Consider the following 17,695-nt stretch of genomic DNA (forward strand, 5'->3'; position numbering starts at 1 on the left):
TTGCTAGAGCAGATCTGGACCACCCTGGATCTACTTTAGCAGGTGTTGTGACAAGTGTGGATCCTGGATTTGTGGGAGCCAGTCTGGCACCTGGGATTTTAGGGTATTTGCCCTGTACCTACAACTGTGGTGACTGACTCCTCAAGGCTGTGGGGGCCTGCCTAGAAGCTAGGTATATAGGTACTGTTCTGGTGGCTGACTCCATGGTGGTTGGCCTGGGTCCTAGGACTATAGGAGCCTGAGAATCTGAATCCTCAGGGACATTCCCAGAGAATGGTTTCTAATATAGCACTGGAGTATAATGTAACAAGTTTGGAGTGTGGGACCACATGGACCAGTCTGGAGGATGGGTCTATTGGGGTCTTCCACTTCTGGGTATTACTGGGGTGGGCCTATTTATTAGAATCTATGGTTAAAGACTGTTGGCTTACTTCCCTCTCCTTCCTCCAAGCAAAGGAGCTCTCTCCATGTTGTGCTGCCTGGGGTTGAAGGAAAGACGATGTGTGTAATGTAAAATTGTCCTTCCTACCCTCGTATAAGTGAGTCTTATTTCAGTGTTATACTTAGGTGCTGTAATCTCTCTTCTGCTTTCTTTTCTTTTGTAAAGGTATTTTCTGTTGTGGATAATTGTTCTAATTGATGTTTCAAGGTAGGGGAATAAGTGCAGGAAAGCTTTATTCTACCACCTTGCTGATATTCAGCCTTCCATCCATATTACTTAATGGCGTCACTTGCTTTTAGTGTAAAGAACTTCCGTGAGTATTTCTTACCAGGTAGTGGTGCTACCAACAAATCATGTAATTTATTTATTTTTTCTGGAAGTATCTGTATTACCATTATTTTAAAAATAATTTTGTAGAATATAAGGTATTTAATTAACAGAGTATTTTCTGCACTTTGAATTTGTCATCTTAGCATCTTTTGTCCTTGGTTGTCCCTCATGAGGAATCAGCTGTTAATCTTAGTGCAGTTCCCTGGCATATGACAAACCATTTTTCTCTTGTTGCTTTTAAGATTTATCTCTTACCTGTTGGCTCTGAACATTTTTATAATAATGTGTCTTGTTGTGGATCTTTTTTGCATCTGTCCTACTGAGAGTTAGGTGATCTCTTTGGATGTATATACATTGAAAACTATTCATATTTGATGAAAACAATTCAGTCATAATTGTCTAAAAATTTTTGATATCTTAATAATTAGTATATGCTGGAGCAGAACAGAAATCCTTCAACTAGGTCTCGGTATATTTATCTGATTTCACAATGAAGAATATTTTATATATATATTGGGGGGGGGCAGTTCTGGGGATTGAACTCATAAGCACTTGACTACTGAACCATATCCCCAGCCCTATTTTGTATTTTATTTAATTTAGAGACAGGGTCTCACTGAGTTGCTTAGAGCCTTGCTTTTGCTGAGACTGACATTGAACTTGCAATCCTCTAGCCTCAGCCTCCCAAGCCTCTGGGATTACAGGTGTGCACCACTGTGCCCAGCTCACAATGGAGATTATTTTAAAACATGAAAACAGCAATACAACACAACAATGAAGACACATTTGCTACCCAGCATAAATATATGCATGTTTTTAAAAAAAAGGATTAATGTGCACTGGGGATATAGCTCAGTTGGTCGACTGCTTGTCTCACATGCACAAGACCCTGTGTTCAATCCCCAGCATCACACACACACACACACACACACACACACACAAGGACTAATGTAACAGAATGTGAAAAATATTTATAAAATATTTAATAGAGGAAATATTAATAGTCTTAATATACAAAGAGCTACTCTGACCAATAAGAAAAACACGGTCTCAGTAGGTAAAGAGTAAGCATAGGGTACCCAGAGAAAGAAAAATCACAAATGGCCAGTAAAATAAAAATCACCTTTGAGGATTTGGGGAAACAAATACACTCATGATAATGAAAGTGTAAATTGGTGTAGTCTTTCCAGAGGATTTTATGAGTATGTGTCAAAAATCTCAAAGAAAAATTTCTTTGAAAATAATTTTTTCTAAGATGATAGAAAGCAAAATGTGGTAGTAGATGGAAATGAGTTAAATTGGTTAACTGTTTGTGTCTAGTGGAGCTTTGCAATCAGAGAAAAGCAGAAAGTGATATTTGAGTGAGATTTGAAATACTACTATGGGTCTGCTGTAACTAATAGCAGTCTGTAGCAATATCTTGGTTGCAAGTAGGTAAACAAAATGGTCTGTTTTTATGTTTGTTATAAGACTTTATCCAGTAACACTAAATAGATTAGGAAATGAGTGGAAAAATTATTCAAGTGAATGCAAAGGGAACCTTGATGAATCCAAGGTGGGTAATGACTCATCCTGGTCTTAGCCATACTGCTGGCCACTGGAACAAGGAGGTCAGGGATCAACAGAACTAGAACCAGGATGTTTGACCACAACCTAACAGGCTCTTTTTTTCTTCTGGAGCTATCTGCTGTAGGAATTAGTTAAGAGAACTGCAGTTTTCAGAATGGCTAGAATTAATTCCAAGTCTTAGCTTTGATAAATTGTGGCTTCTAATGTTAGGGTACAGGCAATCATTTGATTAAATCTAGATCTGTATAATATTAACAGAATAATCTAACAGTGCAATAACTATGTTTTTAACCTTTCTACAATGTCAAATCTATATTAAATATAAGTCAGTAGTAGGTTAACCAGCTACTTGATTAAAGGGAAAATTTTCTGTATTTTCTCTTCTGGATTATAATTTTTAAATTCCTGATCATCACTTCTATCTCTAAGAGTTTTCTGTTGAAGACCAATATAGAAGATAACAAATACATTTACAATCCTCTTTATAGGGGCACCTCCATTCTTACCAGAATCTTTTGACCGAATTCTCCTTGATGCACCTTGTAGTGGAATGGGACAGAGACCAAACATGGCTTGTACTTGGACTTTGAAGGAAGTAACATCATATCAACCACTACAGCGAAAACTCTTTTCTGTGGTATGTGATGCTCCTTTGCTGTGAAGGAAATTGACCGTCACTAGTTAGACATTGAAAGCATTAGAACAGTGTTCATAGCAGCAGTTTTCACTGTAATCAACCCAGGTAGAAACAACCCAAGAGTCCATTGACAGATAAACAGATAAACATTTGGTGTACTTTTGTGTAGCCTTAACAAAGAGTGATATTCTGATATATGCTATAGTATGGATGAACCTTGATGACATTATGCTAAGTGAAATAAGGCAGACACAAAAGGAAAAATTTTGCATGATTCTGCTTATGTGAGGGCACTGGAATAAGCAAATCTATGGAAACAAAGTAAAGTTGACCAGGGAGTAAGAAAGTGGGAGAATGGGGAATTATTGGCTAATGGTTATAGAATTTCCATTTGGGTTGATGAAAAAGTTCTAAAGATGAATAGTGGTGATGGTTATACAAATGCACTTAATGCCTTTGCATCATACATGTAAAATTGGTTCAAACGGGGCTGGGGTTGTGGCTCAGTGGTAGAGCACTTGCCTAGCATGCGTGAGCCCCTGGGTTTCATTCTTGGCACTGCGTATATATAAATGAATAAAATAAAAGTCCATCAACAACTAAAAAATATTTTTAAAAAATAGTTCAAAGGGTAAATTTTATGTATATTTTACTATATTCAAGGCAAAGACTGAGAAGAACTAATTTTAAATATAAGGCTCCTTTTTATGTTGACTCATCCTTTAAATACAAGAGCAGTTTCTTCACTGAGACATCAGTAAATTCCAAACATCCTGACCTATTTTCGGGTGGAGGAAAAAGAGAAATTCACTGAGTTGTTCCTATAGTTACTTATTTTTCACATATAGTTACCTATTTATGTGAAGAATATGATGTAAATTAAATTACTCTTTTTATAGGGTATCTGGTCATTTTTAGCATACAAAAAGCAGGAAGTCTAACAGATGCAAACACAATGATTAGAAAATGGTAAAGGACAGTATCCAGTGTAAGATGTAGAAGGACCATAAGAAATGCAAATTTGATCTCTGGTGTGTTTCAGAAGCCTAGGTAAAATATTTGAGGATTTGTCACTCTTGGAAAAATGACTTAGTGGATTTTTACAGAGAATAGACAACATTTGATCAAAGATGAATTCATTATTTCCTCACAGTCCTTTAACTAATTAATACATAGACCACAACACCAATGGAAATACTGTGATTATTCAGTCTCAAGTTGTTTTTGAGTTCATTTCTATTAATCTCTTCACACACCAAAGTAGTACTCTTTGTGGATTATATAACTATTCAGAGACCACATCCTTGTAATTAAAAAAAAAAAAAAAGCTTAACATAAAGCAGAAACACAATTTGGTTGTTATAGATTTTAACGACAAAATCTATTTAAAGTGCTTCTCACATAGTACCTGGCACAGAGAAACAAGGTTTAAATTTTTCCAGTGAAGAAAACAATTGTATATGTTCTGGGTGTGGTTTGTTTGTTTGTTTGTTTTTCTCCCAGTGCCAGGGTTGAACTCAGGGCACTTAACCACTAAGCCACATCCCCAGCCCTATTTTGTATTATATTTGGAGACAGGGTCTTACTGAGTTGCTTAGAGACTTGCTTTTTGCTGAGACTTCCTTTGAACTCATGATCCTCCTGCCTCAGCCTCCAGAGCCGCTGGAATTACAGGCATGTGCCATCTTGCCTGGCTCCCCAGCCCTTTTTAGTATTTTATTTCAGAGACGGGGTCTCGCTGAGTGGCTCAGAGCCTTGTTAAGTGCTGAGGCTGGTTTTGAACTCAGATGCTCCTGCCTGAGCCTCCTGAGCTGCTGGGATTACAGACTTGTCCCACCAGGCCTGGCTATATTCTGTGCTTTTAAAAAGGGTTTTGCAAAAAAATTTTAGATAGAATCTGAGAGTCTGAAAAGATAACAGTGTAGCTATTTCAGACAAATTTACTTTAGCATACCTTATTTCTTTATTTATTTGACAGATATTTACTGAGCATCTGTCATATGCAAGATGCTATTCTAGATGTTGATGATACAGTAGAAAAGTTTAGCCAAAACATGCTCTTATTTTCTTGGGTTTCTATTCTAATTGGAGAAGGAAATAAGTTTTGTGTATTACAAGGTAGTAATGCTGTAGCCTTATGGAGCAAACTAGGAATTAAGGTGGGAGAGGAATGCTAGATTGTAATATTTGAGATTTTATGTGGGGTGATCAAGAAGAGCTTTGCTGACGAGGTGATACAGACACAGGAAAGATTGTAAAAGAGTGAGCAATCAGAGAAGTAGGAGAGCTCTCCAACCTGGTGCAGAGATCCTGAGGTGAGAGTGTGCCTTGCACGTTCCAGGAACAGCAGGAGGCCACTGTTTCTGAAGCAGAGTGAACAAGGATGAGTGGTGTACTAGGCGGCATCAGAAAGACATCAAGAGACTTGTTGTCTGTGTAGGGCCTTGAAGGCCTTCTTAATGAATTTGACTCTTAAGTGATAATGGACGGATTGGGGGGGGGCAAAGTGATGAGTTTAGAAGGGATGTTCTGGCTGCCATAGTGAGAATAGATGGTAGGAGAGCAGGGTAGGAAATGGGTAGATAAATTAGGAGACCACTGCTCTGATGCAAGCAAGAGATAAAGGTTGGACCAGAAAGATAGCAGTGGAAGCATTGAAGTGGCCAAATTCTGGATATTTTAAAAGTAGAACTAGGAGGGTTTGGTGATGGAAGATGAATGTGAGAGAGGTATAAAGGATAATCTAAGGTTTGGCACCTGAACATCCTCGAAAGATGGGAAGACTTCTAGTAGGTTTCAGAGGGAAGGTAGGAGTTCATTTTAGGACATGTCAGGTTTGATAGTAGCAATTCCAAGGAGGCAGCTGAATGTATGAGTACAGAATGCAGGAAGAAACTGGTCTAAAAATGTCAGTTTGTGCAATTTGGGAGTTTTGACCTATACTTGGTATCAAAGACATGAAAGTGACAGTCTTGGTTCATATTGGAGTATGGGAGTCCAAGGTTATACATCTAGCCTGGAATAAAAGTATGTCACTCTAATAACTTGCCATATAGAACATAATTTTGTTTCTCCCCAGTACCTGAAGGTATCATACATTAAGGCTATACAATCTCTTTAACTATTTCTTTGGTTTGGTGGGATGCCTGGTCTGATCATAGCTTTCTTCAGGCAGTTCAGTTGCTGAAGCCAGGCGGTGTGCTAGTTTATAGCACATGCACTATAACACTGGCAGAAAATGAAGAACAAGTTGCCTGGGCCCTCACAACGTATCCTTGCCTTCAGCTTCAGTCCCAGGTAAGAGTAATTTCATTTTTTCCTCTCTGTAATCTCATAAATCACAAAAAATGAAGTGCAGTGTGTCATATGAAGAAGTCAACTAAAACTTCTGAAGCAGATATCATCACAAGTGAGAATATTTCTCTATTTAGGTCCATTTTAGACACCCTATAAGGAATTTGCTTGTCCTGATGACAGTTCTTCCCTGGCTTTTTATTTTGCCCTTTTTTGGCAAGGGAAATTGGACTCAGGGGCATTCAACCACTGAGCCACATCCCCAGGCCTATTTTGTATTTTATTTAGAGACAGAGTCTCACTGAGTTGCCTAGCACCTCACTTTTGCTGAGATTGGCTTTGAATTTGCAGTCCTTCTGCCTCAGCATCCCAAGCCTCTGGAATTACAGGCATGTGCCACCATACCTGGCTGCTATGTCTTAAAATGGCACCAAGCTTGGGTGTATTTTTGTTACATGTTTATTCTGCTTATAGGTGTTGTTCTATTTCACTTGGCACTTTGCTTCTAAGAAGGCTTTCCCCACTTCCCATTTCTATATTTTTGTTATATGTCACATGTAGCCCAAGCTCAAAAGACCAACCAAGAGGAAAAAGAAAAAGGTGGTTCAGTATTATTGCTTCTTTACAATTTATTATATGAAAAATGTTTAATTTTTAAATGTTCAGAGGTTTAGAGATAAGTAAAGCTGTCTTTTATCCATTGCTTTATTGATAATAGTATTCCGTTTACTGAGTGGCCACTTTATGCAAGACACAATGCCACCTCTGTAATGTTTCAGAACTGAGTATTTTACGTGTTCTACGGATTAGAAAATGTAGTCAGTTACTAGCTTAAGACCACACAGCTAAAATGGGCCAGTTGCAATTTTTATGGTTCTGTGAAGTGCATGCCTTTTGTATTTTCATGGTAATTGAGAAGCATGTAGGACATGTTGGGTATTCTTGCATAGGTAACCATTTATTACTTTCCCACATACTATACAGAAGACAATTTATATTCTACAAAAGTGAAAGGCATTTACTCACTTTTCTGTTTTTGGAAGATGTGGTAGGTACAACCCAATTTGTCTTTTACCTTAAATTATACCAAGCCTATTTACTAATTACAGGGTGTTTGTCCATATTTATTTTCTCCCAATAGAAACCACAGATTGGAGGAGAAGGAATGGTGGGAGCTGGCCTATCATTTGAACAATTGAAACAGCTGCAGCGATTTGATCCATCTGTTGTGCCATTACAGGACACTGACATTGATTCTCTCAGAGATGCCCGAATAGAGGACATGATTTGGCTGGCAAATAAGGATTGTATAGGTTTTTTTATTGCAAAATTTCAAAAATGCAAAAGCACATTGGAAAATGATCCTCAGAAGTGAAAATACCAAACATTTGCTGCTGTTGGTGGTTTTTCCCTCCCTTAAATTGTTGTCAAGCGAATGGCCTGGTTGCTATGGTAACAGAAAGCTGCCAGCAGTTTAACCAGGGATCTGAGAGAATGTGTGTGTTGGGGGAGGTGGGGGGACTAAATTATATTCTGGGTTTATGAAAGAATTTTTTCTTTTTGGATCAGTAGAGTGTAAATAAAAGGCGCTATGGATGTTTGGACATATTTTCATGTAGTGTCTTAATTTATAAAGAATACTGGTTATATTGAATATGACAAAAAGTGGCTCAAATTAGCAATATTTAATGTGGTTATTTAAAAAATTGTTTTCTGTCCCCAGGATCCTAGTAGTTGTTTCCTTAAGAATTCAGGGCATGGAAAATACATTTTTCATGTGCCAATAACCAATGTAAGTATTTTATCTTATTCTTTCTGCTTATTATTTGGTAAGTAAATCCTCTTCTAAATGGTCTGGGCTTTTCTAAATGATAGCCTTTAAACTAAAAACTAAAATGAGTATTTATTGTGGGTAAAATAAATGAGAATATTCCACATTCTGGGTACCTTTATCATCTGTTGGAACATATCGTACAAATTTTTTAGGAAGTGCCTGTAGAGAATGAGAAAAGCAGCTTCTGGCAACTGAGTATTGAACATAGCCAATTTCAGAACACCAGTCTTAAACAACTCTGTTTTTGATAGGTCAAGACAAAAACAAAAAAAGACCACTTCCTATCAAACCTGAATTTAGGCAAAAACAAGATTATCATTCAAACTGCAAAAATGACCAAACATACTCCTGTGGTGGCCAGTGTATCTACTTCTTTCTTTGTTTATGTTTAATGCTTGCTTCATTCTACCTACTTCTTTTTAAACTCTAAAAATACTCCATACCCAACTGGAGTTTAAAGGCTGTCTTGCATATCCAATACATCAGACTGTTTTGTCAGTTTTCATTCAAATCACCCAAAATGTTACTGGGCCTTGGGTATAAGAAAGGTACTATTGGAAACAGTTCCCTAATAGTTCCTCTCCCCACCATAGGTTCCCTTTAGAAATTTCTCATAACTACTTATTGTATCCATCATGATTGCAAGGTCTCTTGGATCAGGTAATTTATTTTTAAAAATACTTGAATACCCTTCCCTGAGTTCTCTTTGTATATAACTCTGGTACCCATATATTTTATTGTCATGGCACCTATACTTTTGTTTGCCAGCCATGTCCTGAGCCCAACTCCCAAGCTTGGAAAACATGTTAGACATAGAGATTTTTTTGGGGGGAGGGGGTGGTCATTGCTTCAAAGTAGATAGTTAATAGGTGTTTACTGAGAAAAAAAAAAATATTTCAAGCTTCACAAGATTCAAATATGTGACTCCTATACACTCCTCATTCTGCCTTGTGTCTAATAGATGTCATTTGACTAAACATTGTTACTTGTACTCCTGTAACGGGGCTCAGCATGTCCCCTCAAATTTTAAATCTGTTTCCTTTCATGCTTTCTGAAAAGCCTTCAGCTGGATGGTAATGGTAGAAAAGCAGTGTAGCAACAAACTTGTATGAATTTTGGATCAATACCAGTACATATCAAAATAGAACGATAGTGAAATAGAATAAATATTTGCATATTTAAAGCAGTAAGGACAAAGGATATTGTTGAAATTTTTCCTTTAGCTAATTTTCAGTGGGTCTTTCCTTCAAAAATTAGCAAATTGGAAAATGTAACTGTTCAACTTTAAGGAACACAAAAATGTAGTGAAAAAATCAGAAATGTGGGGTAAAATGTATCTTTTAATGAACTTTTAAAAATACTTGAATCCAACCGTGAGTATATTTTACTTAAATCCTGTCATATTTTAGTTTAAATAACAAAGTACAAATAGTTAAAAGCAAACGTTGGCAGAAATTAAACTGTTTTCTCTAGCAATGTGACTCCTATTTTAATAAAAGCAGAGCATCTAAGACTAGTAGCAATACATCACGAAGCAAAAGAAAAAGGATGAGAAGTGAAATACATCAAGAAGATGGATCTTCTTAAAATGTAATCCCCAAATCCTTGCACATATTAAGGCAGGAGGAAGATCACTGTGCTGTAGCTCATATCTTAACAAATCCTTCACCTACCTTGAACTTTTTTTTTTTTTTTTAAATCCAGCACAGTGGCTAAAGGAACATCAAGTAGTTAGCAGTGCTTCTATGGAAGATACTTCTCAATGAGAAGTAGTGATCATGTAACAAGTCTTAACTACAAAAATCATCCCTAAAATTGGCAAGTAATACTACTAATAATAAACAGTGCAGAAGCCAGCTCTTTATTTGTTTTATATGAACGACTTTAAACCAGGTTTGTTGAACAGTTCAGTGTAGCTGACAGTGCATGTTTGTTTAACAGGAATGCATAGCAGACCATGTTAAAATGTGGCATTGTCCCAAAGTACAGTATGACTAAGACATCCTACATTTAGCAGCACCTTTTTGTAACAGTAACTTAAATAAGCAGTAGAGAAAGAGCATAGGAAAAAATTGAAATGGGTATGACAAAGACCAGTAAAGAACATTTCCAGCATTTTCTAGGTTGACTACAAAAATCATGGTTGTATAAATGTATAGGTTAAGATTAAGCCTCTGCTGTGTGAAAAGACTATAATTTTACATTCCACAAGTCAGTAAATATCCCATTGTCCTTGTGATTATTTTTCTTTTATAGATGTACTACACACACTTATGCATATGCCCACTGTACAGTTTTCACATATAAATGCTCTTAGGTCAGATCCTTCAATATATTTATTTGAGGAATATTCTGATTTGCACTAGTATGTTCCACAGTAAAGTGAGAAACTAAGACTCAGGGACAAAATTAAATAGATGGAATCTATTAGCACTATTGATAGCAGCAGGTAAGTTAAATACCAGTTATACTTCAAGAATTTAAGAATTCCAAAGTCATTAATTGGGATGAAGTAACATGTAAGAAAGGAATAGATTGGTGATTAACATCTTAATATATTTTGTAAAGCAATTTAAATTGGAAAAGGGCTTCTTAATGATGTAAAGTTATATCAAAATTAATGACTACTGTTTTTCTGTGAATTTTTATTAGTACAGAAGATGGATTCTGAAGGAAATTTTTCACTTATTAGCTGATAAAACATTATTTTAAAACTCAGGTATTCTTGGGGAAATAATTAAATGTAAGTTTTTACTTATAAAAACCCAAGAATATTTGGCAAGAACCTGGAATGATTAAGCAAAACAGAAAATAAATTATTCTGTTAAATAAATGTACAGATCTGAAGTTAGGCAATTATAGATAGGCATTTTCCTGGGACAAGCTTCAAGTGCTAGGTATTTGCACACCTAATACTCTCTTAAAACTTGAGAGACAGAAAAGGTTTTAGCATTAGCATAATAGCATTGGAAGCTCCTACAACAGTAATAATTGAGGCATGGAGATAATGTCTTCTAGATTCCCCTTCAGAGTAGATGTAAGAAAATATTAACATTTCATTCACTTCAAGTCACCCCATTTTGCCCTGATAACTTCTGAAGAGCAGAAACTTTGGTTATAAGAAGCACTTCTGGGTTCTGACAGACAGTGAAACTGTTCAAGTTGGTGGTGGGAGGAATGGTGGGTAACTAGGAGATAAACAATAGGATTAATAGGCAAGGTTAGAAAATGAAGTGGGAGAAGTTATAAAAATTTATTTTCCTATGAAATACTTCCACAAGCTGTGTAAACGTTTCTTACTAAAACAAATACTCTAACACAAAGATTGTATATTTCCAGTGAAACACTCACAGTAAAAGTTGCCTGTATTTTTCCTCTCTAGGAGCAAAAATAAGGAGCCAGCAGATGAATGCTTTCCTAGTTACCTTTGGCAGCAAGCTTCCTCACCTTCCCTGACTTCTCAATGGATTATTAAAGCAACATAGAGCACAATTAAGTACAAAGCCAGGTGAGAATTCTAGATAGCAGTCTTTAGTTTCTTCATTAATCTTCAGCATTTTAATTCATCTCAATCACTCGTGCACATTCTTACGGACAGACACGCACACAGCGGGTTCCGGCTTTCATACTCCAGTGCAGTGACTAACAGACACTAGCTACTAAGTATGTGTTTGTCACAATCTGTGTGAACTGTATGGAGTAGAACAATCTCTGGAGTTTGGTTATATTTACCATAATTTATGATTAAAATTATAAACTTACAAGGATGGTAGAACATTCAGAAATCAAACGTTTTCAAGTCAAGCAATCACACATATTTACATTATATACAGACTTTCTTCTAGAATGGGGAGAGGTGTCTAGACAATGTTATTACAAATTTCCTGAATGTGGGCGTTTCTAATCCCTGTAATTCATAAAGCAAATCTGCTGACTTGGCATTAAGACTCTAAAATAGTGTGATCAAACTGATATATATATTATATATAAGGTGTTTGCAGAAATAACATTTACAAACTGTCTATACAGTACACAGTACTAGTACATAGAAAATAGAATCTAACTTTATGATCCCCTTTGTATAAGGCAAGACTGAATCTGTCCCCAAATTTAGTCAGCCAGAGGTACAAGCAAGAAACAGTGGTCCATGAATGAATGAATATGCCTATCAGGTATCTGGGTATTAAAAATCTGGAGAACCAAGAAATTCCACTTTTTAATCTGTGCTGCATCTGGCTTGCTGGATATACATCAATTACATTTCTTAAAACACTAATGTCGTCTGGACGGCAAAAGATTTTGTTCAAGTGGCAGCTACCCCAAACAGGTTTTGAAGAGTAGTATACAACCGGAGGACTGCAGCTGTACCAGGCCAGTTTATATAGCACTCCCCCCCCCCCAAAAAAAAAAGTATATTAATACTCTATTTCATGCTATTGCTATTTAAGCAACAGCGATATAAAATATACAAGACAGATCACATATGATTGCAATGTAGACCCCAAAGATTTTGTTTGAGGGGAGTTGGAGGGGGAGACAAAGGGCAAAAGTCATTGGCGGATGTAAACATCCCTATTCCACTCTCCAGCCTCATTCCGTTTTTTGGATATTACTTCTCCATCCTTGTCACAGTAGCGATCCTTGGATTTATGACGGCTTCGTTGTTTATTACACTCGTTGTGGTCCTGCTCTCGATCTGTGTCCCTCGAACGGTGCCGAGACTCCCTGTGTCTGTGGTCACTGCTCCCATGGGTCTCCTCTCTGTGGTTATGGTCACGATGTGGGGCATAGTGGTCCACATGTTCATGGGAATAATCTTCCTTTGGCTCCACATAGGCAGAGTCTCGACTCTCCTGGGTTTCAGAGTCAAATGTCTCTTGCCTGGAGAGGCCTCGACTCGTACCACTGCGATGGTTGTGGTGTGTGGCTGAGGAGGAAGAACGATGCTGGGATTTCTTCACTGGTTCCAGACAAGGTTCTTCTTCAGCTTGGGAAGCAGAACGGGCAGGAGCTGAGCGATCAATCCTCTGATCACCTTGAGAACCCTGGCAGTGAAGGACACATGAAGACATTAACCAGTGTGAGTGTACAAAGAGCTAATTAAGATGCAAGGCTATTCAGGTGTAGTCCTTTTTATGTATCTGAAATGTTTAACCCAGCTCAAGTTACTCAATTCCTTTGGTAGTGTCATTGATATGGTTATTATGGTTGTTGTCACATATTAAACTGGACCTTGTTAACTTGTGTTTTTATTTTAATGACTAAATGAAGAAGGGAGAAAGTTTTTAGAAAGCTTATATTGTGGTTCCAATGCATATGTAGGTCTGAAGTTTTTCTACACGTAGGTAGCTGCCTCATGTGAGATTAAAATATGGATTAAGGGATAAAAGGGCAAAATTAGATGAAGTGCTTAAATGGGAAAGGCCTTCACAGATACTCTTTAGTATAACCACCCCAGGAAATAAGGTAATCTCCAGAGGGGGGAAAAAGATATGTCCAGTTGCCATTGTCATTCCCAAGTCCACTGAGGCAAGAACAGTTAAGGAACTTGTTCAGGGTTGTCCAAACATCCTGCAGTCTTTTAGGATCATGCAGTTAAAGTCTGTGTATATTGTGTTTAGAGTGCTTCTCTTCAGGTGCACAACTCAGTGAACCTGAATATCCAAATGACTCATACTTCTGGTCCTAGTTGGGATAGCATAGTATACTAGAGCTGGGCTTAGGTCACAGTGGTGTCACCTTAGGCATCCCACTTTCCTTACCTGTGAGTTAGAGGCTAGGGTGGGGCTCATAGGCAGAGTTGAAGTGGCTAAGGTACGGCTAAGTAGAGGGTTGGGGAGGTTGCTGCTGGGAGGATGAGTGGCCTTCCAGTAGGCCTCCAGATAGTCAGCAAGGTGCTCACAAGCATCTTCAAGTTGGTTCTCATCCAAGATCACATCAAACAACTCCTGGGGGGGGCAAATATTTTAGATATCTCACCAATCCAGAATGAGTTCCCACCAATTGGGGAGGAAGAGACTCATGAGCCTGCACCACTTGATTTGCTTATGTGTTCTTTTATAAGCTAAGACAGCAACAGAAATGTGTCACCTCAAATCCTTGTTTAAAACACTGAATGTTTAAAGTGAACAGGTGTCATAATAGTTCTTTAGGATATGACACTAAGGTTTATCAATAATGAAAAACAGTGAATATGATAGGAGATGTGAACAGGAATAAAAATCTGAACAGTATAGGAAGAAGCCTGTTTTTGACACAGTAACTGCAAAAAAGCTTTAGAAATTACTGAGGCAAGATCAGGATATAAAATTTGACAAAAGCTACTACTGAAAGCACTCAAATTGACATGGTTCAAACTTCATAGTAGTTTATTAAGAAACACATGTCTCACTGTTCAAGGTTTGTTAACATACTTCAATCAAATTGGTAACTTTTATAGCCCCTGAACTAGCAGCGCTTGATTGGAGGTAGAGGGGACTAGGGAACTAGAATTTCAGTAGTTCCAAGGCAGATTATCCACTTAATGGATTAATAATTTAGTCTACTTTATGGCAGGTAAGATGTTGGATTAATAATTTAGTCTACTTTATGGCAGGTAAGATGTGACTGGAGGAAGTATGGCCTTGGGAATTGTATCTTGTCCCTGGCCCCTGTGAGCTGAGCAGCTTTCCTCCTCCATGTGCAGCCCAGAGAAATGGAGTTGGATCACCATGGACTCAACTTCTAAACCTTGAGCCAAAATAAACTTTACCTCCTTTAAATTGTTATTGTCAGGTATTTTGGTTATAGCACTAAAAAGCTAACACTTAAACCAACACCAACAAGATCCATCTTACAAATTATCTGTGAGACTACAGTCTTGTAGTTATATTTAAGTGAGTATACCACAGGATGCACATAGCATTTTGTAAGCCATGATGATTATCTGGCTTATTAATGTGTTCAACATGTGATCTGGGAAGCAGGGAAGACAGTTTGCTTCTTCAAAGAGAATACAACTATAAATGATGAGGATTCTTTTCCCTGACAGGCATTTAACTAATTATTGCTTTTTTCTTTTTCTTTTTTTTTTTAAATGAAATTCCAGGTCTGATCTCTTCAACTGGATTCTGTCATGTACAGACAAAACTTACTGGAGGACACTGAGCCAGTTTATCTGCTGCTACCATCTGGACATTGAGGTGTTTAGCTTGGGATTTCCCTCGAGATTTTATTAACCTTTGTAAAACCTGTAAAAGAGACAAGTTTTCAACAGAAGAATCTCTTCACTTAGGTCAATTACAAGGTACATAAGTAACTCCTGTATCTGGGAACCTTTATATATACAACACAAAAAGATGGTTTACAAATAAATTGAGCTATAAAATATAAAATATCTACAAAGTTAATATGCTGACATAAATCTCAGTTGCATCTATGCACCTGCACAGAGCTTACTGTGTCCTTTGTAGGAAGTTTTCAAACTCTTTGCCTCATGACCTCTTCAGGTTTAAAAAAAAATCAAAAATCCCCAAGAGCTTTTATGTGAAATGGTTCTAATACTTACATATTAGAACATTTTAAAATAATAAATCAGCTATAGTTTTTGTCATAGAATACAATTAAATTATTCTGTATGCTTCTATAATGTGTCATATTGGTTGAAATATGCAAGAAAATTTAATGTGCTACAAATAATGTAAAAGGAGGACTATTTTAGTTGCATCTTTTTAGATTGTTGATATTCTTTGATGCTAAAATTCAACAAGTGGTCTTGCCTTAAAGACAAGTGGACATATAGAATCTGGAACCATATCAGTGAACTTCCCTCTCATTAATTCTCCTGGTCTGTCTAAAATTTGGATGTTTTACCATGATTTGTAACATTTACTGATTACTTGGAAAAAAATAGTTCACTGAGTTAGTCAGATCTTCCAAAAACTGTTGACATTCATATATAGAATTAAAACATGATATGTGTTATATTCTCATTGGCAACAAATGCTGTGTGTTCTCCTTGAAGTGACCGGCTCATTTTGTTCAAGAAAATACCTGAATACGTACAACCTGTTATTCATTGAAGTACAAATGGTATCCCATGGGGGAAAAAAGTGACTTAGGCAGGCAGCAGTGTCCTTATATACACTTCCTTTTTGTTACAGACTCTTAAAATGTGTAAATTTAATAAAATTGTGATACTTACTTTTACTATTCCACTAGAACATTCTTAACTATGATAGCATGATGGTGATACAATGACTATTAGTACTATTTTACCCACCATGGCTTTTCACCATTCATGCAAATAGCTTTAGTTTTTACCTAATGTATCCACTGAAAGTGTCACAGCCCACCAGGGATCTACGGACTACACTTTAAGAATTATTGCTCCAACCCAATAAACTAGCAGTGTTTTGCTTATGTCAGTCTTAAAAACTCATGATAGTGCATATCTTCAACCTCCACATCCATCATAAAAGCATAGCCTGTTATAATTGGAAAGCAAACAAAACATTTTAATAAAGTCTGGTTATAGAGCTAACTAGCAGCAGCAACCCTCCTTACCTTAGGAGACGAAATCTTTACATACACTATAATAGGGGCCAAAGAGGTTTTACTGAGTTGAGCTGGATGATTAATAGTATCCGCATCAAGAACTACCAGCTGTAATGTTCTTGCAAGTTCAAAAATCCTTTCAATTTCACTCTGAACTTCCGCTGTAAAAGTTTAAGCAAACTTGTTATTTAAAAAATGTCATTTTAAATGGTATATTATTTCTTCAACAGATGGTCAGATTAGCCAGTTTGTGTTTACAGGTGACACAGTTTTGATCAGAGTTATTTTTTGGAAAGGGCTATTTCTTTATAATACCTTTACAATTTCTAATATTTGCTTCAGCATAATACTGAGAACCAAAAGTTTTTACTCTTTGCTGACTCATTTTTCATTCTCTGGAATCATAAAAACGAGACATCTTTATTTCTAACCACTTCACCTAGCAGCTGTTGCCAGCTTTCCTGTCACTGCATGAGCTTATCTACATTTGTGTCCCCTAATATCATGCTGTTGAGATCTTTATTAGCAAGCTGCACCACATGAAAGGTACACATTACAAACTGTCCCAAAACACAAAGAAATGGTCCTGCAACATTCATGTTATAAAGGGCAGTTATCTATTAGCTTAGATACTTTTTAGTGTTGCTTCTGTCACCAAACATCTAAAAATCTACTTGAACTCCAAGAAAATTTCATTCAGTTCATCTACTGGTCTATGTTTCTCTAAAGATTCTAAAACCTGTAATGATGAAAATATTCTCCATGTTGCTTAGTATGGTAGCCCAGCTATAAAGCACTTAAAATGAAAATTTTAAAAATTCAGTTGCTTATTCATACTAGCTACATTTTAATTATTAGCCAGAAGCTGCTAGATAGCATAGATCTGTAAAGTATAAGATGTAGCTTGCAGTTTCCACTGCAGTTATGGAAGATCAATTCTGAGACTCCTGTAGGCCAACAAACTTGGTCCCATAAATACCCTTGATTCCTCTTATGCATCTGCATTCATACCAGAAGATTCCTAGAAATAAGTTTAACTGGTATATTGTTCCAG

At 36.9% G+C, this 17,695-nt stretch overlaps 2 protein-coding genes across 4 annotated transcripts in view; one reads left to right on the plus strand and one right to left on the minus strand.

Moving 5' to 3' along the window:
• The window catches only part of NSUN6 (NOP2/Sun RNA methyltransferase 6), a 54,690-nt gene extending 42,190 nt beyond the window's left edge, over window positions 1-12,500 (plus strand). For all 3 annotated transcript variants that reach the window (XM_079107641.1, XM_079107642.1, XM_079107640.1), the window contains 3 exons: window positions 2,830-2,978; window positions 6,150-6,275; window positions 7,414-12,500. In XM_079107641.1, coding sequence (XP_078963767.1) covers window positions 2,830-2,978; window positions 6,150-6,275; window positions 7,414-7,647 — 509 coding nt within the window. In that variant the 3' untranslated portion in view covers window positions 7,648-12,500. The remainder of the gene's footprint in view (window positions 1-2,829; window positions 2,979-6,149; window positions 6,276-7,413) is intronic.
• Window positions 11,341-17,695, minus strand: part of CACNB2 (calcium voltage-gated channel auxiliary subunit beta 2) — a gene marked incomplete at its 5' end in the record, with an annotated part of 169,961 nt that continues 163,606 nt past the window's right edge. The window contains 4 exon segments of the mRNA XM_079107638.1: window positions 11,341-13,151; window positions 13,869-14,054; window positions 15,240-15,335; window positions 16,651-16,802. Coding sequence (XP_078963764.1) covers window positions 12,657-13,151; window positions 13,869-14,054; window positions 15,240-15,335; window positions 16,651-16,802 — 929 coding nt within the window. The 3' untranslated portion in view covers window positions 11,341-12,656.

The sequence above is a fragment of the Sciurus vulgaris genome (genome assembly GCF_902686455.1).
Source record: "Sciurus vulgaris genome assembly, chromosome: 12".
Lineage (NCBI taxonomy): Eukaryota > Metazoa > Chordata > Mammalia > Rodentia > Sciuridae > Sciurus > Sciurus vulgaris.